This window comes from Aegilops tauschii, chromosome 4 (genome assembly GCF_002575655.3).
Source record: "Aegilops tauschii subsp. strangulata cultivar AL8/78 chromosome 4, Aet v6.0, whole genome shotgun sequence".
Classification (NCBI taxonomy): Eukaryota; Viridiplantae; Streptophyta; class Magnoliopsida; order Poales; family Poaceae; genus Aegilops; species Aegilops tauschii.
The window spans coordinates 87,846,439-87,873,866 of record NC_053038.3 but is presented as its reverse complement, the minus strand read 5'-3'; the positions used below and the strand labels follow the sequence as shown (position 1 = coordinate 87,873,866).

General features: G+C 47.3%; 1 protein-coding gene across 1 annotated transcript; it reads right to left on the bottom strand.

Moving 5' to 3' along the window:
- Window positions 1-15,961: 15,961 nt before the first annotated feature.
- On the bottom strand, window positions 15,962-16,635 carry LOC141021678 (uncharacterized). Its single transcript, XM_073497530.1, has 2 exons — window positions 16,525-16,635; window positions 15,962-16,468 (listed from the first exon to the last, which is right to left on the bottom strand). The coding sequence occupies exons 1-2, from the start codon at window positions 16,633-16,635 to the stop codon at window positions 15,962-15,964; spliced, it is 618 nt and encodes a 205-aa protein (XP_073353631.1).
- Between the last annotated feature and the right edge of the window lie 10,793 nt (window positions 16,636-27,428).

The window sequence follows — 27,428 nt, the reverse complement described above, 5'->3', positions numbered from 1 at the left end:
GCGCTGACGCAGGAGGAGGCATCGATGGACGTCGTGCGTCGGCATCTTCGCGGGCGTGCGGACCGGGTTCAGGCCTTCGCCCAAGCCAAGATGGAGCGGGCACAGGAGCTGGAGCGCTTCGTGATCGTGAGTCTTTTTCCTTTGGTTTTTCTCTTGTAGCCGGCTAGTGGGGAGGCGCCAGCGCACCCATTGGGTGTAGGACCCGAGGTTCGAGACAACTACATAGTAGTTGGGTCGAATCTTAAAGAGTCTCTTGTGCTAATCCTTGTTTTTCTGCAGCACCTAGATGCCCTCTGAGTCGGCATCTACAACCGGCTTCTGGAGAAGCATCAGCAGATCACAGCGCAGCTTACCGCCAAGGAGGAGGTGCTCTGCCTTGCTAAAGGTACGCCTTGCATGCTCTTTGTGGGCGCACGCTAGCGCACCCACTGGGTTTAGCCCCCGAGATTTGGGCCAACTACATAGTAGTTGGGTCAAATCTTAAAGTGTCATGCCTTTCCTTCCGTCCTCTTGATTTTGGATCATTGCCTCATAGCCATTGTAGCCGAGGTGCTGGTCCTGTGAACCCGGCTTGCCAAATCCGGCCAGCAGCACGATCTGGCAGTCGCCGACGCCGGCCGGCTCCATGCCGAGGTGTGGAAGTTGAGGGCGGAAGCCGCTAAGGTGGCAGAGGCCCAGCGGGCGCTCGCCGAAGCCGGCCAGCAGCGTGACTAGCTGGTCGGTGACAAGAGCCAACTCCAGGCTGAGGTGGAGCGCCTGAATATGGAGGTTGCTAAGATGGCGAAGGCCCACTAGGCGGAGCTCCTCCGCCTCCGGGAAGTGCATGAGAAGATGCCACCGCCAAGGCTGACAAGCCGAAGGCGGCCGTCGACAAGTGCGCCGAGCTGGAGAAGGCGCTTGAGGCGCGTGATCGTGCTGGGGACTTGGAGCGGCACAGTTTGTTGTGTAAAGCGCAGCACCTATATGAGGCCTTCGCCAGTAAGTGTTTCTTTGTTGGTTTAGCCGGGTTGCGAGACGGCTGAGTTTTTTCATTGCTAACTGTCTTGCTTCTCTTCTTGACAGAGCACTTCCCGGAGATGCAGGGGACAGCGATGGAGGCCGTGCTTGCTCACCAGTCGACCTAGGCAGACGCGGGTGCCGGGCTTGACCCGAACGCCTGGAATTTCTCAGAGATCATGCACGCAGTAGAAGCCCGCCTGCAGGCCCTGGATGAGCAGATGACGAGGCTCTCCGAGGCCGGGTTGGGCATGGCGGCGGCCCTCTGGCCGGGCGTGGTCGTGCCCAACTCCTTCACGCGGCTGGCGTGCTGGCTAGAAGCCAGACCGGCCCGGCTTCATGCGTGGCGTGTTTCCGCCGCTCGTGCCGGCACTGACTTGGCGCTGAGGTTTGTCATGTGTTGGTATCCGGGCCTGAACCTAGACCAGCTGGCGACCCAGCGAGCCGGCACGGAGCCCCAACTAAAGGCGGAGGCGGGCCGGATCGCCGCACGGGCTGAAAGTGCGTTATATCGACTAGAGGGGGTGAATAGGCGATTTTTATGAATTCTTCACTGAGGAATTTGCCAGTGAGGAAATTCCTTGGTGAAGAACTACTTGCAGCGGAATAAGTACTCAAAAGTATGCATAGCAGAACACAAGCATGGTCATCATGATGAAATGAAGACAAGCACAGAGTACAGAAGCGTAAACACAGGATAGCACAGGATGAAGACAAACAGACTGAAGAAATTGAACGGAGGAAATTGAGAAAGTCTTCGGTCAAAGTCTTCAAACACAGATATGAACAAGTGCACAACACAGTTATGAGGAAATGAAAGAGTTGAGGAAATAGAACCAGTAAGCTTGGTGAAGACAATGATTTGGTAGACCAGTTCCAACTGCTGTCTCAGTTGTACGTCTGGTTGGAGCGGCTAGGTATTTAAACCTGAGGACACACAGTCCTCACCGTATTCTCCTTGAGCTAAGGTCACACAGACCTTGCGCAATCACTCGTGGTAAGTCTTCAGGTGACTTCCAAACCTTCACAAACTCGGTCACTCGGCGATCCACAATTCCTCTTGGATGCTCTAGACCATGACGCCTAACCATCTAGAAGAAGCACAGTCTTCAAAGGTAACAAGCGTCGGATCCACGCAGGATCAATCTCTTCAGTGATGCTCAATCACTTTGGGTTTCTAGGTGTTTGGGTTTGGGTTTTCCTCACTTGATGATTTTCGCTCAAAGTCCTCGGAGGATGGGATGCTCTCAAATGACAAATGTCAGTTTCTCTTAGAGCAGCCAACCAGCTAGTGGTTGTAGGGGCGGCTATTTATAGCCTAGGGAGTAGCCCGTCATGATAAGACATAAATGCCCTTCAATGATATGACCGTTAGTTGGGTAGATATTTTGGGACAGCTGGCGCATAGCACAGCAACGGTCGGAAATTTGAGTATCAAATTCCTCAGGGCTATCATGTTCCTCACTGTGTAGGCAATCCGCACTGGCGAATTCCTAACTCCTCAGTCAAAACAAATTCCTCAGAGACCAAAAGAACTTAGTCTCTGTCACTGAAGAATATGACTGGACTGTATGAGATTTCCAATGGCTTCACTCGAAGGGATTGGTAGGTGTAGGATTTTGAGTTGAGCATCACATGGAAATTTTTCCTTAGTATTTCCTCGACCCCCTTTAGTAGTACGGTGTTTCCTATGACTCAAGAAAGAGAAAATGAAACTATGAAAACAAAAGTCTTCACGCTTCATGTTCCTCAAACGAATACCAAGTCTTCAAGGTCACACCAATTTCTTCACTTTCAAAGTCTTCAGAAATTCAAAGTCTTCAGTCGAAGAACTTCATTTTTAGGGGTCGACTTTCTCTGTAAATATCAAACTCCTCATAGACTTATAGACCTGTGTACACTCATAAACACATTAGTCCCTTAACCTATAAGTCTTCAATACACCAAAATCACTACGGGGCACTTGATGCACTTACAATCTCCCCCTTTTTTGTGATTGATGACAATATAGGTTTAAGTTTTCAATGGGGATAAACATATGAAGTGTAAATACTGATATTGAGGAATTTGATTGCAAGATATAGAAGAACTCCCCCTGAAGATGTGCATAGTGAGGAATTTGCTTTTGAAGCAATGCACACTTGAAGAGTTGAATCATGGAGATCCCCCCCTATATCTTGTAATTCATACACGCATTTGACATAATATATGAAGAATTTGAAATGCATGATGAAATATGGTGACTGATGTAATTCAGCATGCGTGCAATAACATTAACGAGGAATAAGCATGCAGAAGAAACAACAAAAGTATCAGGCCACCATAGAGTTTTAAGTTTACAACTCGATCCAACAAAGTCATCAGAAGAACGAGAGTTGTAACTTAGAAAAAAACGCCCATATAAGATAGACCCGCTTGAAGACTAACTCAAATTTCTCCCCCTTTGTCATCGAATGACCAAAAGGTTCGAAAATGAGGACTAACGCCCCTGAAAAATATCAAGTTGATGAAGGAGCGTCAGCGTTGTTGGGGTCATTTGTTGTAGTAGGGCCTGCCGCAGTGTCGTCCAAGTCTTCATGTTCATCAGTGTCACGTGATGAAGAATAGGAGCTGGCCACCAAGGAAGGAACCTTGACCTTCTTGTACTTCTTCGGAGGAGTTGCAGCCCAGTCCAAATCTTCCTTGAGACCCATTTTCTTCAGATCTTCTGCGCTATAAATGTGCGACAGAACAGCCCAGGTGCGGTTGAGGGTTTCATGAAGGTAGTAGTGGTTTTTCTTCACTGCATTGTGGGTAGCAGTCATGTTGTGAAGAATTGAACCAAACTGACGCTTGACCCATTTGTGATTACGGTCAACCTTCTGGTGAAGACTGAGGAGAAGCTCACGGTCAGTCATCACCTTGGGAGCTGTGCCTTGAGGATTTGGCTTGGTTGCGTTGGCGGCAGAGTCATGGGTGGCAGAGTCATCATTAGTGGAGTAGGATGCAGCCTTGCGAAATTGACCATCCAATGGACGAATGCCTTCATCAATGACAGTCGTATCCTTGACCTTTTCATCAGCTGGGGAAAATGTCCGTTTGAGGACTTCAATCGGGGGCAAGTAGCTGCAATGGTTCAGTGTATCAGCTTTATTGTTGAGTGAATACCTTGTTCTGATGAATCTCATAATCCACGGAGCATAAGGCTTCAACTCAAACGGTGACATTGTGACATTGGCCAGAGTCCTCATGAAGAAATCATGGAAGTTGACAGGAACGCCATGAATGATATTGAAAAGCAGATTCTTCATGATGCCAATGACTTCTTCTTCATTCGAGTCGTGGCCGCTGATTAGGAAATGAGCTCGTCGATTTCTTCATCTTCTTCGGTGCTGAAGAATCTGAAGGAGCTGATGCTTTCCTTTTCTTCACTGATGCACGCTCTGCAGCCTTGGTATTCTTCACATCTGATGCAGATGGAAGGATTGGAGTTGGAGTAGGCGCAGGAGGAGCAGAGGAATGTGGTTGATTTTCTTCAGGCACAATTGATGCAGTTGCCCTGACTTCTCCATTTTCTTCAGGCGCACCACTAGTGGATGCCCTGGCAATTTCATCAGCGGCTGGAATGCAGTCATCAGCCCTGGAATTCACATTTTCTTCAGCAACCTAATTGTCATCAGCGGTGCTGGCATGTTCTTCAGTGGGCTGAGCAGATGCTTCAGCCTGAGGAATTTCTTGTTACGATGGGGCTGCAACATTGGAGGTGAACATCTTTGTCAGTTTAACAAACCTGACCTTGGCTCCTTTCCAATCAGCATAGTAAGCATTGAAATCATCGCTGAGGGTTTTGATCTCAGACTGGATCTTCACAAGTTCATCAGTTGTCATAGAGACAACGTTGTTCTTCAGGAATTTCTCCTTCCTGTACTGTGCTTTCTTGAGCTGCCTGGCCTTCTCAAATTTCCATTTTTCTTCTTGGATGAAGGCAGTCAGCATATGACTTTGACCAGGAGTCAGCTTGAAGTCAGGAATAGGAGTGTTTGGGTCCTTGTGCCAGAGATCAATGTAATCAAGGATCAACTTTGGATCCAGAAGCAGAGGCACATTTGTGCCCTTGGCTCTAGCGGCCCTGACTTGCCTATCTCTGATGATTTCAGCAAGTTCTTCATCATCAGCTTCGTCTTCTTCAGACGGCACTTGGAAGGCGACCTGCTTCTTGTGAGGACTTGGGCGAGAGCCTCGTCCAACAGTGGTCTTTGTCTTCAGCAGAGAGGGTCCTGTTGAAGAATTTGGTGCAGCCGAGGAACTGGCTGAAGCTCCTGAGGCAATAGAGATGCTTGTAGTCCTTTGGCACGTGGCAAGATGCACAGGTGCTGAGGATTTGGTCGGAGCAGCTAAGGACTTTGGAGGGGCAGGAGCAGCGTGAGGAATTTGCCGTGAGGACATTGACGGTGAAGCACTTGGCTTACGCGCAGGCTTCTTTGCCATGGATTTCTTCGGCTTGACGGCAGAGGCCTCAGCAGAGGCAGCAGCAGCAGCAGAGTCCTCGTTAAATTTCCTCACTGCATCTTTTGCTTGTTTGGCCAACTTGGCCTGGCGCTTGGCCCATTCTTCAGGATAATCTTCACCATGCTTGAGGCTGGTGAGGTCAGCTTCTTGGCCAGGTGCCAACGGAGGTCTTGAGCAGGGAGGATTGAGTGCGAATTTCTTCATGTACTTGGGAGTCACATATCTGTACTCCCTCCACTCTCCTGCCCATCTCCTCTCTATCTTCTGAATGCACACCTTGCGCTGATTTTTATCTTCCTCAGGGGGTGCGCAGTACCCAGCATAGATGTCCTCAGGGATTTCAAAAGCAGTGTTGACCTCAGGCCTCTTTCCTCCTTTCTGTGGCTTCTTACCGTCAGCCATTTTCTTCAGATGAGGAATTTGAACAATGGAATTCTCTGAAGAACTATGCAACTTTTCTTCAAGGAACGCTGCAAATGAGTTAAGTTGATGAGAACCTAGTGATTCAGCAGCGGACATGAGTACCTGTGAACAGAGTATAGTTGCGAGGAATTTGGAGAGGTCATATGCGTTCTCAGAAGGTTTTTCAAAAAGAACAAGTTTGAGGAATTTGACCAGGCGAGTCTTGAAGAATTTCACTAAGCGTTCTTAGTCTTAGGTTCTAGAGTTGTACAGATCAGAAATCCACACAATTGAGGAATGTTGAAGAGAAATTATAGCTTAGAGAAATGAATCAAGATCAGATGACATGTGAGGTGTTTAGTGTGTGAAGAATTTGAAGAATAAACACCTTTTGAAGATTTTGTAGAAATCATTTGAATCAAGGAGGGCGGTAAAAGTAACTTTTAATTACCCTGAACGAAGAACACGACGAACTGTGAGGTGGAGAAGTGAAGTTCGTCTGTGCAGATCTTCCACGCCCTAACTCGGCGGAGGAAGACGGCTACAGCGGCGGCGGAGTGAAGATTTCCGCGGCCGGCGCAAGTACGGCGGCGACGAGGTCGAGGCAGTGAAGCTCTTCCTCACCGGCGACAATGAAGTAGCGGCAACGCTAGGGTTTGAGAAGCTCGAGCTGGAGAGAGGTCGAGCCGAGTAAAGGAAGTGAGGAAGGGAAGAGGGGGTATTTATAGCCACGGTGAAAAACTGTTCGCCCGAAGATTTTGGACGAACGTGCCCCTGACCCTTCTCATTCGCTTGACATGTGTCACCCACGTACTGAGAAGTGGAGATCGTGTTAGATCGTGGGTGAATAGATAAGTATTTTGTGGGATGCGGAACGGTTTGAGCGGCAAAGCCAAAAATTTGGATAAGATAAGTTAAAAGTTCAGTTCGCAAATTCTTAACCTGACAAGGACACAGTGAAGATTTTGAACGAGTTTCAAATAGAACGCACATGAAGAATTTGTGAATAGATTGGGTTGAGTATAGCATAGAGGGGGAAGGGTCCGATCACATTCACTTAGCAGAAAAACACAACTTGAAGAATTAGCCATAAGTGAATGCTGCAGAGGACATAAACTCATATATATATATATATATATATATATATATATATATATATATATATATATATATATATAGCCAATGAAGAAAAACGACGAAAACAGTGAAGACAATGCAAAGTTGAAGAAAATGAACAACTGAGGAATTTCACTGAGGAAAAACTCAAATTGAAGATTTTCAACTTTTGGTGGTGGCGTGACCCACTGTATAAGAATGATGATTTCAGACACCGCGTACAATTGTCATAGGGTTCTGAGAATCAAATTCTTCGTTAATTTCTTCACACTTAGAGTGTTATTCTTCATTGATTGAAGAAAAACGTTTCTTCATGTGTTGCACATCTAAGTCATCAATTTTACATAAGTGTTAGGATGAGTGTCCTTTTCAAAGAACATTTGAAGATTCTAGGATATTTAGCTCACACCGCAACTTGCTAATCTCTTCTCATCCAAGGTCTTAGTGAAGATATCGGCTAGCTGTTCTTCAGTCTTCACATGCTCAATAGAAATGTCGCCCTTCAACACATGATCGCGAAGAAAATGATGACGAATCTGAATGTGCTTTGTCTTCGAGTGCTGAACTGGGTTGTGAGCAATCTTGATGGCACTCTCATTGTCACAGAAGAGAGGCACATTCTTCACGTTGACGCCATAGTCCTTGAGAGTTTGCTTCATCCACAGCAATTGAGCACAGCAAGAACCAGCAGCAATGTACTCAGCTTCAGCAGTAGACAGTGATACGCAGTTTTGTTTCTTCGAGGACCAACAGACCAAAGATCGTCCGAGGAAATGACATGTACCAGATGTTGACTTGCGGTCCACACGATCACCAGCATAGTCAGAGTCAGAATATCCAATGAGATCAAAAGCCGAGCCCTTGGGGTACCATAATCCGAGTGTTGGTGTGTGAGCTAGATATCGAAGAATATGTTTCACAGCCTTATGGTGTGATTCCTTCGGTGTAGCTTGAAATTGGGCACACATGCAAACACTAAGCATAATATCTGGCCTAGATGCACATAAATACAATAAAGAACCAATCATGGAGCGGTATACCTTTTGATCGAAGTCAATACCATTTTCATTAGTGCATAGATGGCCATTTGTGGGCATCGGAATTTTGACGCCTTTGCAATCTTGCATGCCGAATTTCCTCAGTACATCCTTGAGGTATTTCTCCTGAGATATGAATATGCCATTGCGCTGTTGACGAATTTGAAGACCTAAGAACAATTTCAATTCTCCCATAATAGACATTTGATATTCTTCACTCATCATATAGGCAAATTCATCACTATAACGTTGGTCAGTACAGCCAAAGGTAATATCATCAACATATATTTGGCACACAAACAATTCACCATCATAAGATTTAGTGAAAAGAGTAGGGTTGAGTGAACCGGGTTTGAAGCCTTTCTTCATGAGGAATTCCTTCAAAGTATCGTACCATGGCCGAGGCGCCTGCTTGAGGCCATAGAGGGCCTTATTGAGTCTGAAGACTTTGTCAGGATGCTTTGGATCTTCAAAACCTAGGGGTTGAGCAACATACACTTCTTCCTCAAGCTTACCATTGAGGAATGCACTTTTCACATCCATTTGATATAAAGTGATATCATGATGGTTAGCATAAACAAGTAATATGCGAATAGCTTCAAGTCTGGCAACAGGTGCAAAAGTTTCATCGAAATCAATTCCTTCAACCTGTGTGTAGCCTTGAGCTACAAGCCGTGCCTTATTCCTCACCACAAGGCCATTTTCATCTTGCTTGTTGCAGTAGATCCACTTTGTGCCAATGATATTGTGCTTGCTAGGATCTGGACGTTTAACCAGTTCCCAGACGTTGTTGAGTTCGAACTGATGTAATTCTTCTTGCATGGCCTGAATCCACTCGGGCTCCAGAAATGCTTCATCTACCTTAGTGGGCTCTGTGATAGAGACAAAGGCATTGTGCCCACAAAAGTTAGATAAATGTGAAGTTTTTGAGCATGTGAGAGGACCTGGTGCTTCAATGTCATCGATGATCTTTTCAACTTGCACTTCTTTTGCAACGCGAGGATGAGTAGGTTGTCGTCGAGGAATTTGATCAGCATTTTCTTCAGCACCATTTTCTTTAGCATTTTCTTCAGGTGCATTAGCTCGACGTTCTTCACGTTTTGGAATGAATTCTTCAGCAGATTCTTCGGTAGGAATGACATCCTCAGTAGCCTTGAACTTGATAGTTTCCTCAGGTGCTGGTTCATCTATCACGGAGGGTAGGTGCTCTCTTTGCGAGCCATTAGTTTCATCGAACCGCACATCTACAGTTTCAACAACCTTGTGAAGAACGTTGTTGAAGACTCTGTAGGTGTGCGAGTCCTTTCCGTAACCAAGCATAAAACCTTCATGTGCTTTCGGTGCAAATTTAGCATTGTGATGAGGATCTCTAATCCAACATCTAGCACCGAAGACTTTGAAATAACTCACATTGGGTTTCTTGTCAGTGAGGAGTTCATAGGCAGTCTTCTTGAAGAATTTGTGAAGATATACCCTGTTGATGATGTGGCACGCAGTATAAATTGCCTCAATCCAGAAGTGACGAGGTGTCTTGTACTCATCAAGCATAGTGTGTGCCATCTCAACGAGAGTTATGTTCTTGCGCTCCACGACGCCATTCTGCTGAGGAGTGTAAGGAGCAGATAACTCATGAGTAATACCAAGTTCATCAAGATAGTCATCAAGACCAGAATTCTTGAACTCAGTTCCATTGTCACTTCTGATGTGCTTGATCTTCACACCAAAGTTGGTTGAAGCCCTCGAGGAAAAACATTTGAAGACTTCCTGCACTTCATGTTTGTAAGTGACAATATGTACCCATGTGTAACGAGAGTAATCATCAACAATAACAAAGCCATAGAGAGATGCGTCACTTGTGACTGCTGAGTAATGGTTAGGACTGAAGAGATCCGTATGAAGCAATTCAAATGGTCGAGTAGTGGTCATGATAGTCTTCGCTGGATGCTTAGCCTTGGTCATCTTTCCAGCTTCACAGGCTCCGCATAAGTGATCCTTGAGGAATTTGACATTCTCAATGCCAATGACGTGCTTCTTCTTCGCAAGCATGTGCAAATTCCTCATGCCTGCATGACCAAGTCGTTGATGCCATAGCCAGCCTTCTGAAGCTTTTGCAAGTAGGCACACGGCTGGTTGCGGTCCTGTAGAGAAATCAACAATATACAAGTCTCCTCTCCTAAAGCCTTCGAAGACTTTGGAATTGTCAGCTTCCATAACCACAACACAACGATACTTGCCAAAGACAACAACCATATCAAGATCACAAAGCATTGAGACAGACATGAGGTTGTATCCTAAGGACTCGACAAGCATGACTTTGTCCATGTGTCGATCCTTTGTGATCGCAACCTTACCTAGACCCAATACCTGACTTTTGCCTTTGTCAGCGAAGATGATATGCTTCAGATGCGATGGTGATAAGGGAGCATCCATCAATAGATTCTTGTCACCAGTCATGTGGTTTGTACATCCACTATCGAGGACCCACTCAGTGGCTTTGGGTTGATCATCCTGCAGATGAATTAGTGCAGCTTACGAACTTCATATACTTCATCAGTGAAGAATATGACATCACAATTCATCAGACCAATTTCATCAAGCAATGCAACAGTTAAAACAATATGAGGACGTGAGAAATGAAAGTTCATTTCTTCATGATTAGCATGCGTCCTTTCAGGCACTTTTCAGGTCTCCAGGAAATTCTTCAGACGTTTAAGTACGTCTGGAGACCTGGCCCTGCATAAAAGATTAGTTCTTTTTCTTCACCACCCACATCAGAAGGGGTGGCAAAGAGTTCATCACTCTGCGAGCTCCATACGAGAAAGGTGGCATAGAAGCCAATCCATTTCGTTTCACATAAGAGGAGTTAGGGTAAGCATATGAATAAGCAGAGAAATTCTTCGAAGACTTATGAACATAATGATTAGAAGAATAATGCTCATATTCATAGCCCTTAGCTCTTCCCTGCGAAACAGAGTTGTTAGCATGATGATGTTCATATGAGGACTTTGATCCTTTTGAGGAATATGATCCACGTGAGGAATTCGATCCGTATGAGGACTTGGATCCAGATGAAGAATTTGGTCCATATGAAGAATTTGATCTGGGGTTCCTATTCTTCACAGGTGGTGTCATAAGGACATTCACCTGAAGACTTTCAAGGCACCTTTTGGGAACCCAGATTTTCTTCATAGGAGAACCGTTCCTGCAGTTAGTGCCAACATATCTAGCAAATACTTCACCATTCTGATTTTTAAACAGTTTATAGTTGGAGTCAAATGACTCATCAGAAAAATGAGAAGATTCACATGTAAAGCCAGATAAATTAGATGGATCAACTGGAGGTCCCTTTGCAGCAACCCATGAGGTTTTGGGGTACTGCTCAGGCTTCCAATATGTACCATCAGCATTGAGTTTCCTCTCAAAGGCAATACCCTCTTTCCTAGGGTTCCTGTTGAGGATCTGCTTTTTAAGCACATCACAAAGAGTCTGATGCCCTTTGAGGCTTTTGTACATGCATGTCATGTTCAATTTCTTCAGCCCTGCATCGTCAGTGATATAGCAATGTCCTCAGATGAGGAATTAGTGATAGCAGACACAGTTGAAGAATTTGTAGCATTAGAAGCATTTGAACATTCAGGTGAAGAATTAGCAAATTCACGTTCAATGCATTTCAAACATGGAGGAACAAATTCTTCCTGAGCAGCGCTGATTTGTTGAGCAAGTAATGAATCGCGCTCCTTCCGAAGATCTTCATAACTCACTCTTAGCTTCTCAAGATCTTGCTTTCTTTGAAGAAATTCATAAGAAAGCTTCTCATGATCAGACAAGAGAGTGTTATGATGACCTTGAAGGTTGTCAAACCTAGTCTGAGGTCTCTGAAGATTTTCAGTCAAGGTTTTAGTGCGATCCATTTCTTCACCCAACATATCATCACTTTTTTCTAACATGTTTTGAACCTTTTCAAAAGCCCTTTGTTGTTTCACAGCAATCTTAGCAAGTTTAGAATAGCTGGGCTTAAGGTTTTCATCAGATTCATTCTCACTTGATTCAGAGGAGGTATATTTGAGTACCTTGGCACCCTTTGCCATGAAACAATAGGTGGGAGCGTAGTCATCATTGCCTTCATCAGCCTTGTTGGTGAGGTCATTTTCTTCAGTGTTGAAGATAGACTTGCTGACGAATGCAGTAGCGAGGGCTAGGCTCGCCACACCGGATTCGGAATCCTCAGATGCCTCCTCTTCCTCATTTTCTTCTGATTCAGCCTCAGAGTCCATTTCCTTGCCAATGAATGCCCGAGCCTTCTTGGAGCTGCTCTTCTTGTGAGATGAAGACTTTGAGGATTTTGATGATGAAGATTTTGAGGATTTCTTCTTTTTCTTCACATCATCAGAACTGTAATCCTTGTATTTCTTCTTCTTTGATTCCTTTTCCCACTGAGGACAATCTTGAATGTAGTGTCCGAGTTTCTTGCATTTGTGACAAAGCCTCTTCTTGTAGTCACTGGATGAGGAATCATTGCTCCTTGAGGGTCTTCCAAAGCGACCACGTCTTGAGAACTTCTGGAATTTCTTCATGAGCAGTGCTAGATCATGGCTCAGTTCTTCAGGATCACCAAGACTGCTGTCAGAGTCTTCATCTTCAGACTCAGAAACTGCCTTGGCCTTCAGTGCACGTGATCTGCCATAGCTCGAACCATAGAGATCTCTCTTTTCAGCAAGCTGGAACTCATGAGTATTTAGCCTCTCGAGGATATCAACGGGATCAAGTGACTTGTAATCAGCACGTTCTTGTATCATCAATGCCAGAGTATCAAATAAGGAATCAAGCGATCTCAACAATTTCTTCACCACCTCATGGTCGGTGATGTCAGTGGCACCAAGCGCTTGAAGCTCATTTGAGATGTCAGTGAGACGATCGAAGGTTTGTTGAACATTTTCATTGTCGAGTCTTTTGAAGCGGTTGAAGAGATTGCGAAGAACATCAACTCGAGAGTCACGCTGAGTTGAGACTCCTTCATTTACTTTGGACAACCTATCCCAGATAAGCTTAGCAGTTTCCAAAGCACTCACTCTTCCATACTGTCCTTTGCTCAGATGGCCACATATGATATTCTTCGCTTGAGAATCGATTTGCTTGAATCTCTTCACATCGGTAGCGTTCAGTGAGGGTGAGACAGAGGGAACACCATTTTCCACAACATACCAGAGATCGTTATCAATTGCCTCAAGATGCATTCGCATCTTGTTCTTCCAGTAGGGGTAGTTCGTCCCATCGAAGGTAGGACACCCAGCAGAGACATTGATCATACCTGCGGTCGACATAACTAAAACTCCAGGCGGTTAAACCAAAATCACACAGAACAAGGGAGTACCTTGCTCTGATACCAATTGAAAGTGCGTTATATCGACTAGAGGGGGGTGAATAGGCGATTTTTATGAATTCTTCACTGAGGAATTTGCCAGTGAGGAAATTCCTTGGCGAAGAACTACTTGTAGCAGAATAAGTACTCAAAAGTATGCATAGCAGAACACAAGCATGGTCATCATGATGAAATGAAGACAAGCACAGAGTACAGAAGCGTAAACACAGGATAGCACAGGATGAAGACAAACAGACTGAAGAAATTGAACTGAGGAAATTGAGAAAGTCTTCACTCAAAGTCTTCAAACACATATATGAACAAGTGCACAACAGAGTTATGAGGAAATGAAAGAGTTGAGGAAATAGAACCAGTAAGCTTGGTGAAGACAATGATTTGGTAGACCAGTTCCAACTGTTGTCTTAGTTGTACGTCCGGTTGGAGCGGCTAGGTATTTAAACCTGAGGACACACAGTCCCGGACACACAGTCCTCACCGTATTCTCCTTGAGCTAAGGTCACACAGACCTCGCCCAATCACTCGTGGTAAGTCTTCAGGTGACTTCCGAACCTTCACAAACTCGGTCACTCGGCGATCCATAATTCCTCTTGGATGCTCTAGACCATGACGCCTAACCGTCTGGAAGAAGCACAGTCTTCAAAGGTAACAAGCGTCGGATCCATGCAGGATCAATCTCTTCAGTGATGCTCAATCACTTTGGGTTTGTAGGTGTTTGGGTTTGGGTTTTCCTCACTTGATGATTTTCGCTCAAAGTCCTCGGAGGATGGGATGCTCTCAAATGACAAATGTCAGTTTCTCTCGGAGCAGCCAACCAGCTAGTGGTTGTAGGGGGCGGCTATTTATAGCCTAGGGAGCAACCCGTCATGATAAGACATAAATGCCCTTCAATGATATGACCGTTAATTGGGTAGATATTTTGGGACAGCTGGCGCATAGCACAGCAACGGTCGGAAATTTGAGTATCAAATTCCTCAGGGCTATCATGTTCCTCACTGTGTAGGCAATCTGCACTGGCGAATTCCTAACTCCTCAGTCAGAACAAATTCCTCAGAGACCAGAAGAACTTAGTCTCTGTCACTGAAGAATATGACTGGACAGTATGAGATTTCCAATGGCTTCACTCAAAGGGATTGGTAGGTGTGGGATTTTGAGTTGAGCATCACATGGAAATTTTTCCTTAGTATTTCCTCGACCCCCTTTAACAGTACGGTGTTTCCTATGACTCAAGAAAGAGAAAATGAAACTACGAAAACAAAAGTCTTCACGCTTCATGTTACTCAAACGAATACCAAGTCTTCAAGGTCACACCAATTTCTTCACTTTCAAAGTCTTCAGAAAGTCTTCAGAAATTCAAAGTCTTCAGTCGAAGAACTTCATTTTTAGGGGTCGACTTTCTCTGTAAATATCAAATTCCTCATAGACTTATAGACCTGTGTACACTCATAAACACATTAGTCCCTTAACCTATAAGTCTTCAATACACCAAAATCAGTACGGGGCACTAGATGCACTTACACGGGCCAGCTACCTGGCCTCCTTTGCATTGCATGACGAGTTCCAGGTAGAGCGGACCGAAGACGGCGGGGTGGTGCTGCCCGACAACTTCGGCTTGGTGCTTGACGATCTATCAGGCATCTCCGAGGAGTCGGGCGCCTATGCGGACGATGAGGCCGGGTTGGACGATACCGGCGCCTCGGTGAACTCGGAGGCCACCGTGGAGGAGTCGGCAGTTGTGCAACCCGGCGCGGGAACCACCTGAAGCCACACTATTTTAACTTTCTTGCATTTTTGTTAAGTGGCAGGTCCACCCGCCCACTGGGGTGTATTGGTGAATGTAATGAACTCTGGCCTTGGGCCCATATTTCTACAATGTAAATATTTTCGCAAGTGTTTACGCCTTTGTTCTTTGTTCTCTAAGCTTTTTCTTGCTTGTTCTTTCTTTGGGCCTCTCCCCCACGAGTACAACAGCCGGGTTCCGGTCTGTGAGAAGGAGTTCGGCCTTTGGAAAGAACGCGCAGTACTTAGGCCTTTCGAACATTGAGCACCAGCGAAACATCCACTGGGCTGGCCGGCAGCAGCCGGCGAAGCTGGTCGTGCGTCAACTTAGTGCGACGAGACTGGATTGACCAATTTGGCAGTTCCACCTTAGCGACTTTCGGCGTGCTGACGCTTTGGCCCATTGTTTTTGCCAGTCAACAGCCGAAGCCGGACTGTAGCTTGGGGCGAAGTGGGGGTCCTCGGCAACTCGGACACGCTGGGATGCACTAAGGAGGACGGCGGGTTGCGGTCAAGCCGGCTAGCCCCCGAGCCGGACGGACCGACCTGGCGGCGGAGGCCGGAAGATCGCAATGGATGTGCATGACATGATAGCTTAATAGGAAAACCTAGCCCCAGAGTGTCGTTCGGGGGTCCCATTGTCTTTCATTAAATTTCAAAAGGAAGCGATACGTACGTGCAAACAGCTAACTGTAAAACGGGCGGAGGAGCTCTGCATTCCAGGGCCAGCTTGTTTCTTCGCCGGCAGTGTCTCTCTTGCGTTTGTTCAGCTTGCATGCATCGATGAGGTAGTAGGCGTTGCGGTCACACATGGCTTTGCTGACGATGAAGGGGCCCTCCCATAGGGAGACCAACTTGTGCTGGCCGGCTTGCTGCTGGGCAAGCCGAGGACGAGGTCTCCCTCGCGGAACGCGAGGGGCTTGATCTTTTTGGTGTGGTAATGCCTCAGGCCTTGCTGATAGATGGCGGATCGGCTAAGGGCCAAGAGGTGTGCTTCTTCGAGTAGGTCAACGCCGTCTTCGCGGGCTTCCTTGGCTTGGGCTTCTCTGTACATTACGACTCGTGGTGAGTCGAACTCGATGTTGGTCGGAATGACAGCTGCTGCTGCGTAGATGAGGAAGAACGGGATGAACCCGGTCAACCAGTTTGGCGTTGTCTGGAGACTCCGGAGGACGGCCGGCAGCTCGTTAAGCCAGCTGCCGGTTGAGTGGATGAGGGTCTCGACGATTTGCTTCTTGATGCCGGACAGGATGAGCTCGTTGGCTCGCTCGACCTGGCCGTTGGATTGGGATGAGCGATGGAGGCCATGTCAAGCCGAATGCCGGAGACTAAGCAGTATTGCGCCAGAGCGCCTTTGGCAAAGTTGGTGCCGTTGTCCGTGATGATGCGGTGCGAGATGCCGTAGCGCAGCGCGATGTCTTTGACGAACCGGACGGCCATTGGCCCGTCCAGCTTTTTGATCGGTCATGCTTCGATCCACTTAGTGAACTTGTCGACCGCCACCAGCAGGTGCGTCATGCCGCCCCGAGCGGTCTTGAAACCATGTCGAGCCCCCAGACCGCGAAGGGCCAGGTGATCGGGATGGTTTACAGGGCTGAAGCCGGCTGGTGGCTACGCTTGCTGAAGCGTTGGTAACCCTCACACTTGAGGACGAGCGACTCGGCATCCTTGAGGTCCGTGGGCCAGTAGAAACCATGGCGGACAGCCTTGGCCACCAGGGACCTGGAGGCGGCATCGTGCTCGCACTCGCCGTAATGTATGTCGAGGAGGATCTCTATGCCCTTGTCCTACTCGACGCAACGCTGGAACACGCATATCGCACTGCATTTGATGAGCTTGTTGTTGATGATGTTGTAGGCGGACGCCCGGCGTTTCACTTGCCGGCCCTCGGTCTCGTCCATAGGGAGTGCTCCACTCTTCAAGAAGGCCAGGATTGGCTGGGCCCATGACGGAGCCGTCACCATGGTGAAGACGGCCACCAAGACGGGTTCCGGGGCGGCAGCCCCCGGGTTAGGGACGGCGACAGCCGGGCTGAGCACTGCAGCCCCCGGGCCGGGATCAACAATCCCCGAGCCAGGATCCGCAGCCCCTGGGACTGGACGGCAGCCCCTGAGCTCGGGCTAGCAGCCCCCGGGTCCGGGTTGGGGAGTGGCGCTGCAGGGTCGTCCGAGATGAAGATGAACTCGGAATCCGGAGACGGCTTGACGGACGGCTTGCGCAAGTGCTCGAGGGAGACGCCGGATGGTATGGCCTACTGGGATGAGCCAATCTTGGCTAGCGTGTCGGCGGCTTCGTTCTCCGCACGTGGGACATGAAGGAACTCACAACCGTTGAAGGTGTCGGAGAGCTGCTGGACCAGGAAGCGATAGCTGGCCATGTTGGCATCCCGGGAGTCCCACTCGCCAGAACACTGCTGCACCACCAGATCCGAGTCGCCATAGCATAGGATGCGCTGGACGCCGAGTTCCTTGGCAAGCCAGAGGCCGTGCATAAGGGATTCGTACTTGGCGACATTGTTGGAAGCGACAAAGTGGATCTGGAGTGCGTACCGCAGCCGGTCGCCCTTCGGGGAGGACAGCACGATGCCGGCTCCCAAGCCGGAACGCATCTTGGAGCCGTCAAAGTGCATGCGCCAATGCATGGAATCCGGCGGCGACGATAGGTATTGGGTCTCCGTCCAGTCAACGAGAAAGTCGGCCAGGGCCTGGGACTTGATCGTGGTGCGGGGCTCGTAGAGGATGGTGTGGCCAACCAGCTCGATGGCCCATTTGGCAACCCAGCCAGAGGCATCCCGAGAACCCATGATCTCACTGATGGGGACCGTGCTGACCACGGTGATGACATGCTCTTAAAAGTAGTGCTTCAGCTTCTTGGCGGTAAAGTACACGCCGTAACACATCTTCTGGTAGTGCGGTAGTTCTGCTTGGAGGCGGAAAGCACCTCGCTCAGGTAGTAGACTGGGCGCTGGATGGGCTAGATCTTGCCCTTCTCTGGTCGCTCGACCACCAGCACCATGCTGACCGACCGCGAGGTGGCAGCAATGTATAGCAACAGCGGCTCCTTATCAGCCGGCGCGGCCAGGACGAGTGCGGTGGAGAGCATGCGCTTGAGATCCCGGAACGCTTCATCTTCCTAGTCATTCCATTCTAATGATGACGTCTTCTTCATCAACTGAAATAGGGGCAAGGCCCTCTTGCCCAGCCGGCTAAGAAACCGGTTGACCGAGGCCAACCAGCCGGTGAACTTTTGGACATCGCGCAACTGGGTTGGCTTGTGCATGCGCTCGATGGCCTTGATCTTCTCCGAGTTTGCCTCAGTGCCGTGCTCCGAGACGAGGAAGCCGAGCGGCTTCCCAACCGACACGGCGAAGACGCACTTCTCCGGGTCAAGGAGCGTGAGGTGCTGCTTGGTCTTCACCGTGATGTTGTCCACGTAGACGTGGATGTTGCGGTTGAGTTGCGTCAGCAGGCATTTTTGCATGCAGCGCTGGAAGGTGGCGCCGGCATTCTTTAGGACGAATGACATGGTGATGTAGCAGTTGTTGGAAATATGCCCTAGAGGCAATAATAAATTGGTTATTATTATATTTCCTTATTCATGATAATCGTTTATTATCCATGCTAGAATTGTATTGATAGGAAACTCAGATACATGTGTGGATACATAGACAACACCATGTCCCTAGTAAGCCTCTAGTTGACTAGCTCGTTGATCAATAGATGGTTACGGTTTCCTGACCATGGACATTGGATGTCGTTGATAACGGGATCACATCATTAGGAGAATGATGTGATGGACAAGACCCAATCCTAAGCATAGCATAAAAGATCGTGTAGTTTCGTTTGCTAGAGCTTTTCCAATGTCAAGTATCTTTTCCTTAGACCATGAGATCGTGCAACTCCCGGATACCGTAGGGGTGCTTTGGGTGTGCCAAACGTCACAACGTAACTGGGTGACTATAAAGGTGCACTACGGGTATCTCCGAAAGTGTCTGTTGGGTTGGCACGAATCGAGACTGGGATTTGTCACTCCGTGTGACGGAGAGGTATCTCTGGGCCCACTCGGTAATGCATCATCATAATGAGCTCAATGTGACAAAGGCGTTAGTCACGGGATCATGCATTGCGGTACGAGTAAAGAGACTTGCCGGTAATGAGATTGAACAAGGTATTGGGATACCGACGATCGAATCTCGGGCAAGTAACATACCGATTGACAAAGGGAATTGCATACGGATTGATTGAATCCTCGACACCGTGGTTCATCCGATGAGATCATCATGGAACATGTGGGAGCCAACATGGGTATCCAGATCCCGCTGTTGGTTATTGACCGGAGAGGCGTCTCGGTCATGTCTGCATGTCTCCCGAACCCGTAGGGTCTACACACTTAAGGTCCGGTGACACTAGGGTTGTAGAGATATATGTATGCGGAAACCCGAAAGTTGTTCGGAGTCCCGGGTGAGATCCCGGACGTCACGAGAGGTTCCGGAATGGTCCGGAGGTGAAGAATTATATATAGGAAGTCAAGTTTCGGCCACCGGGAAAGTTTCGGGGGTTACCGGTATTGTACCGGGACCACCGGAAGGGTCCCGGGGGTCCACCGGGTGGGGCCACCTGTCCCGGAGGGCCCCGTGGGCTGAAAGTGGAAGGGAACCAGCCCTTAGTGGGCTGGGGCGCCCCCCTTGGGCCTCCCCCCATGCGCCTAGGGTTGGGAACCCTAGGGGGGAGCTTCCCCCTTGCCTTGGGGGGCAAGGCACCCCTTTCCACCCCTTGGCCGCCGCCCCCCAACCCTAGATGGGTTTTGGCCGGCCCCCCCTCCCAAGGGGGCCTATATAAAGGGGGGGAGGGAGGGCAGGAACCTACAGCCTTGGGCGCCTCCCTCTCCCCCTGCAACACCTCTCTCTCTCTCTCGCAGAAGCTTGGCGAAGCCCTGCCGGAGAACCGCTACATCCACCACCACGCCGTCGTGCTGTTGGATCTCCATCAACCTCTCCTTCCCCCTTGCTGGATCAAGAAGGAGGAGACGTCGCTGCACCGTACGTGTGTTGAACGCGGAGGTGCCGTCCGTTCGGCACTCGGTCATCGGTGATTTGGATCACGGCGAGTACGACTCCGTCATCCACGTTCATTGGAACGCTTCCGCTCGCGATCTACAAGGGTATGTAGATGCACTCCCTTCCCCTCGTTGCTAGTATACTCCATAGATGCATCTTGGTGAACGTAGGAAAATTTTAAATTATGCTACGATTCCCAACAGTGGTATCAGAGCCAGGTCTATGCGTAGTTACTATGCACGAGTAGAACACAAAGTAGTTGTGGGCGTTGAGTTTGCCAATTCTTCTTGCCGCTACTAGTCTTTTCTTGTTTCGGCGGCATTGTAGGATGAAGCGGCCCGGACCGACCTTACACGTACACTTACGTGAGACAGGTTCCACCGACTGACATGCACTAGTTGCATAAGGTGGCTAGCGGGTGTCTGTCTCTCCTACTTTAGTCGGAACGGATTCGATGAAAAGGGTCCTTATGAAGGGTAAATAGAAATTGGCAAATCACGTTGTGGTCATACGTAGGTAAGAAACGTTCTTGCTAGAAACCTACAAACCACGTAAAAACTTGCAACAACAATTAGAGGACGTCTAACTTGTTTTTGCAGCAAGTGCTATGTGATGTGATATGGCCAGAAGATGTGATGAATGATATATGTGATGTATGAGATTAATCATATTCTTGTAATAGGAATCACGACTTGCATGTCGATGAGTATGACAACCGGCAGGAGCCATAGGAGTTGTCTTTATTATTTTGCATGACCTGCGTGTCATTGAATAACGCCATGTAAATTACTTTACTTTGTTGCTAAACGCGTTAGCCATAGAAGTAGAAGTAATCGTTGGCGTGACGACTTCATGAAGACACAATGATGGAGATCATGATGATGGAGATCATGGTGTCATGCCGGTGACGAAGATGATCATGGTGCCCCGAAGATGGAGATCAAAGGAGCATGATGATATTGGCCATATCATGTCACTATTTGATTGCATGTGATGTTTATCATGTTTTTGCATCTTATTTGCTTAGAACGACGGTAGTAAGTAAGATGACCCCTTATAATAATTTCAAGAAAGTGTTCACCCTAACTGTGCACCATTGCGAAGGTTCGTTGTTTCGAAGCACCACGTGATGATCGGGTGTGATAGATTCTAACGTTCGAATACAATGGGTGTTGACGAGCCTAGCATGTACAGACATGGCCTCGGAACACACGCAATACACTTAGGTTGACTTGACGACCTAGCATGTACAGACATGGCCTCGGAACACGGAGGACCGAAAGGTCGAGCATGAGTCGTATAGAAGATACGATCAACATGGAGATGTTCACCGATCTTGACTAGTCCGTCTCACGTGATGATCGGACATGGCCTAGTTAAACTCGGATCATGTTTCACTTAGATGACTAGAGGGATGTCTATCTGAGTGGGACTTCATAATCAGATGAACTTCATTATCATGAACATAGTCAAAAAGGTATTTGCAAATTATGTCATAACTTGCGCTTTAGTTCTACTGGTTAAGATATGTTCCTAGAGAAAATTTAGTTGAAAGTTGGTAGTAGCAATTATGCGGACTGGGTCCGTAAACTGAGGATTGTCCTCATTGCTGCACAGAAGGCTTATGTCCTTAATGCACCGCTCGGTGTGTTGAACCTCAGCGTCGTCTGTAGATGTTACGAAACATCTGACATACACGTTTTGATGACTACGTGATAGTTCAGTGCGGTTTAGAATTGTGGCACCAAAGACGTTTTTGAAACGTCGCAGAACATGTGAGATGTTCCGAAGACTGAAATTGGGATTTCAGACTAGTGCCCACGTCAAGAGGTATGAGACCTCTGACAAGTTTCTTAAGCCTGCAAACTAAGGGAGAAAAGCTCAATCGTTGAGCGTGTGCTCAGATTGTCTGAGTGCCACAATCGCTTGAATCAAGTGGGAGTTAATCTCCCAGATGAGATAGTGATAGTTCTCCATAGTCACTGCCACCAAGCTAGTAGAGCTTCGTGATGAACTATAACATATCAAGGATAGTTATGATGATCCTTGAGCTATTCGCGATGTTTGACACCGCGAGAGTAGAAATCAAGAAGGAGCATCAATTGTTGATGGTTAGTAAAACCACTAGTTTAAGAAGGGCAAGGGCAAAAGGGATACTTCATGAAACAGCAAGTCATTTGCTGCTCTAGTGAAGAATCCCAAGGTTGAACCCAAACCCGAGACTAAGTGCTTCTGTAATGAGAGGAACGGTCACTGAAGCAGTACTACCCTAGATACTTGGTAGATGAGAAGGCAGGCAAGGTCGACAGAAGTATATTGGATATACGTTATATGAATGTGTACTTTACTAGTACTCCTAGCAGCACCAGGGTATTAGATACCGGTTCGGTTGCTAAGTGTTAGTAACTCGAAATAAAAGCTGCAGAATAAATGGAGACTAGCTAAAGGTGAGATGACGATATGTGTTGGAAGTGTTTCCAAGGTTGATGTGATCAAGCATCGCATGCTCCCTCTACCATCGAGATTTGGTGTTTGCGTTGAACATGATTGGATTATGTTTACCGCAAAACGGTTATTCATTTAAGGAGAATAATGGTTACTCTGTTTAATTGAATAATACCTTCAATGGTCTTGCACCTAAAATGAATCTCGATCGTAGTAATACACATGTTCATGCCAAAAGATATAAGATAGTAATGATAGTACCACAAACTTGTGGCACTGCCACTTGAGTCATATTGGTGTAGAACGCATGAAGAAGCTCCATGTAGGTGGATCTTTGGACTCACTCGGTTTTGAAAAGATTGAGACATGCGAACCATGTCTATTGGTATATATGCATGAAGAAACTCCATACAGATGGATCGTTTGGACTCACTTGATTATGAATCACTTGAGACATGCAAATCATACCACATGGGCAAAATGACTGAAAGTCCTCGTTTTCAGTAAGATGGAACAAGAGAGCAACTTGTTGGAAGTAACACATTTGATGTGTGCAGTCCAATGAGTGCTGACGCACGCAGTGGATATCGTTATGTTCTTATTTCACATATGATTTGAGTAGATGCTGAGAATATTTACTTGATGAAACACAAGTCTGAATTATTGAAAGGTTCAAGTAATTTCAGAGTGAAGTTGAAGATCGTAGTGACAAGAGGATAAAAATGTCTGTGATATGATCATAGAGATGAGTATGTGAGATACGAGTTTGGCACACAATTAAGAAATTGTGGAAATTGTTTCACGACTAATACCGCCTGGAACACCATAGTGTGATGGTGTGTCCGAACATCATAACTGCACCCTATTGGATATGGTGCATACCATGACGTTTCTTATCAAATTACCACTATTGTTTATGGGTTAGGCATTAGAGACAACCGCATTCACTTTAAAAGGGGCACCACGCAATTCCGTTGAGACGACACCGTTTATAGAAACCTAAGTTGTCGTTTCTTAAAAGTTTGGGGCTGCGATGCTTATGTGAAAAAGTTTCAGGCTGATAAGCTCGAACCCAAAGCGGATAAATGCATCTTCATAGAATACCCAAAAACAGTTGGGTATACCTCCTATTTCAGATCTGGAAGCAAAAGTAATTGCTTCTAGAAACGAGTCCTTTCTCGAGGAAAAGTTTCTCTCGAAAGAATTGAGTGGGAGGATGGTGGAGACTTGATAAGGTTATTGAACCGACGCTTCAACTAGTGTGTAGCAGGGCACAGAAAGTTGTTCCTGTGGCACCTACACCAATTGAAGTGGAAGCTTATGATAGTGATCATGAAACTTCGGATCAAGTCACTACCAAACCTCGTAGGACGACGAGGATGCGCACTACTTCAGAGTAATGCGTGATCCTGTCTTGGAAGTCATGTTGCTAGACAACAATGAACCTACGAGCTATGGAGAAGCGATGGTGGGCCCATATTCCGACGAATGGCTCGAGGCCATGAAATCCGAGATAGAATCCATGTATCAGAACAAAGCATGGACTTTGGTGAACTTGCCCGATGGTCGGCAAGCCATTGAGATAAATGGATCTTTAAGAAGAAGACGGACATGGACGGTAATGTTACCGTCTATGAAGCTCGACTTGTGGCAAAGAGTATTTTCACAAGTTCAAGGAGTTGACTACGATGAGTTTTTCTCATCCGTAGCGATGCTTAGGTCCGTCGGAATCATGTTAGCATTAGCTACATTTATGAAATCTGGCAGATGGATGCCAAAAAACAAGTTTCCTTACCAGTTTTCGTAAGGAAAGGTTGTATGTGATACAATCAGAAAGGTTTTGTCGATCCTAAGGATGCTAAAAGGTATGCTAGCTCCAGCGATCCTTCCATGGATTAGAGCAAGCATCTCGGAGTCAGAATATATGCTTTGATGGAGTGATCAAAGTTTTTGGGTTTATACAAAGTTTGTTAGAAACTTGTATTTACAATAAAGTGAGTGGGAGCGCTACAACATTTCTGATAAGTATATGTGAATGACATATTGTTGATCCGAAATGATGTAAAATTTCTGGAAAGCATAAAGGGTTGTTTGAAAGGAGTTTTTTCAAAGGAAGACCTGGATAAAGCTGCTTACATATTGGGCATCAAGATCCATAGAGATAGATCAAGACGCCTGATGATACTTTCAAAAGACAGCACACCTTGACATGATTTTGAAAGAGTTCAAAATAGATCAGCAAAGAAGGAGTTCTTGGCTGTGTTACAAGGTGTGAGTATTGAGTGAGACTCAAGACCTGACCATAGCAGAAGATAGAGAAAGGACGAAGGTCGTCCCCTATCCTTTAGACGTATGCTCTATAGTATGCTATGCTGTGTACCGCACATGTAGTGTGCCTTGCCATGAGTTGGTCAAGAGGGTACAATGGTGATCCGGAAAGGATCTCATGACAGCGGTCGAACTTATCCTTAGTACCTAGTGGATTAAGGAATTTTCTCGATTATGGAGGTGGAAAGGAGTTCGTCGTAAAGGGTTACGTCGATGCGAACTTTGACACTAATCCGGATGACTCTGAGTAGTAAACCGGATTCGTATAGTAGAGCAGTTATTTGAAATGGCTCCAAATAGCGCGTGGTAGCATCCACAAGATGACATAGATATTTGTAAAGCACACGGTTCTGAAAGGTTCAGACCCGTTGACTAATAACCTCTCTCACAAGCATAACATGACCAAACCAGAACACATTGAGTGATAATCACATAGTTATGTGAACTAGATTGTTGACTCTAGTAAACTCTTTAGATGTTGTTCACATGGTGATGTGACCAGTGAGTGTTAATCACATGGTGATGTGAACTAGATTATTGACTCTAGTGCAAGTGGGAGACTGTTGGAAATATGCCCTAGAGGCAATAATAAATTGGTTATTATTATATTTCCTTATTCATGATAATCGTTTATTATCCATGCTAGAATTGTATTGATAGGAAACTCATATACATGTGTGGATACATAGACAACACCATGTCCCTAGTAAGCCTCTAGTTGACTAGCTCGTTGATCAATAGATGGTTACGGTTTCCTGACCATGGACATTGGATGTCGTTGATAACGGGATCACATCATTAGGAGAATGATGTGATGGACAAGACCCAATCCTAAGCATAGCATAAAAGATCGTGTAGTTTCGTTTGCTAGAGCTTTTCCAATGTCAAGTATCTTTTCCTTAGACCATGAGATCGTGCAACTCCCGGATACCGTAGGAGTGCTTTGGGTGTGCCAAACGTCACAACGTAACTGGGTGACTATAAAGGTGCACTACGGGTATCTCCGAAAGTGTCTGTTGGGTTGGCACGGATCGAGACTGGGATTTGTCACTCCGTGTGACGGAGAGGTATCTCTGGGCCCACTCGGTAATGCATCATCATAATGAGCTCAATGTGACTAAGGCGTTAGTCACGGGATCATGCATTGCGGTACGAGTAAAGAGACTTGCCGGTAACGAGATTGAACAAGGTATTGGGATACCGACGATCGAATCTCGGGCAAGTAACATACCGATTGACAAAGGGAATTGCATACGGATTGATTGAATCCTCGACACCGTGGTTCATCCGATGAGATCATCGTGGAACATGTGGGAGCCAACATGGGTATCCAGATCCCGCTGTTGGTTATTGACCGGAGAGGCGTCTCGGTCATGTCTGCATGTCTCCCGAACCCGTAGGGTCTACACACTTAAGGTCCGGTGACGCTAGGGTTGTAGAGATATATGTATGCGGAAACCCGAAAGTTGTTCGGAGTCCCGGATGAGATCCCGGACGTCACGAGAGGTTCCGGAATGGTCCGGAGGTGAAGAATTATATATAGGAAGTCAAGTTTCGGCCACCGGGAAAGTTTCGGGGGTTACCGGTATTGTACCGGGACCACCGGAAGGGTCCCGGGGGTCCACCGGGTGGGGCCACCTGTCCCGGAGGGCCCCGTGGGCTGAAAGTGGAAGGGAACCAGCCCTTAGTGGACTGGGGAGCCCCCCTTGGGCCTCCCCCCATGCGCCTAGGGTTGGGAACCCTAGGGGGGAGCTTCCCCCTTGCCTTGGGGGGCAAGGCACCCCTTTCCACCCCTTGGCCGCCGCCCCCAACCCTAGATGGGTTTTGGCCGCCCCCCCTCCCAAGGGGGCCTATATAAAGGGGGGAGGGAGGGCAGGAACCTACAGCCTTGGGCGCCTCCCTCTCCCCCTGCAACACCTCTCTCTCTCGCAGAAGCTTGGCGAAGCCCTGCCGGAGAACCGCTACATCCACCACCACGCCGTCGTGCTGTTGGATCTCCATCAACCTCTCCTCCCCCCTTGATGGATCAAGAAGGAGGAGACGTCGCTGCACCGTACGTGTGTTGAACGCGGAGGTGCCGTCCGTTCGGCACTCGGTCATCGGTGATTTGGATCACGGCGAGTACGACTCCGTCATCCACGTTCATTGGAACGCTTCCGCTCGCAATCTACAAGGGTATGTAGATGCACTCCCTTCCCCTCGTTGCTAGTATACTCCATAGATGCATCTTGGTGAACGTAGTAAAATTTTAAATTATGCTACGATTCCCAACAGCAGTATGCCTCGAAGGGCGTAATGAAGGACGTCTTCAGGGCATCGGCCGGGTCCAGGTTGATCTGATGATAGCCAGAGTAAGCATCCAGGAAGGACAGGAGCTCACAACCGGGGATGGAGTCGATCACTT

What these genes read in the sequence shown, in the direction of transcription:
- LOC141021678 (XM_073497530.1), bottom strand. Translation starts at nt 16,635, where the DNA reads ATGGCCGTCCGGTTCGTCAAAGACATCGCGCTGCGCTACGGCATCTCG. An exon ending in CTCTGGCGCAATACTGCTTA is followed by an intron (nt 16,469 to 16,524) that starts GTCTCCGGCATT and finishes TCCAACGGCCAG; the next exon opens with GTCGAGCGAGCCAACGAGCT.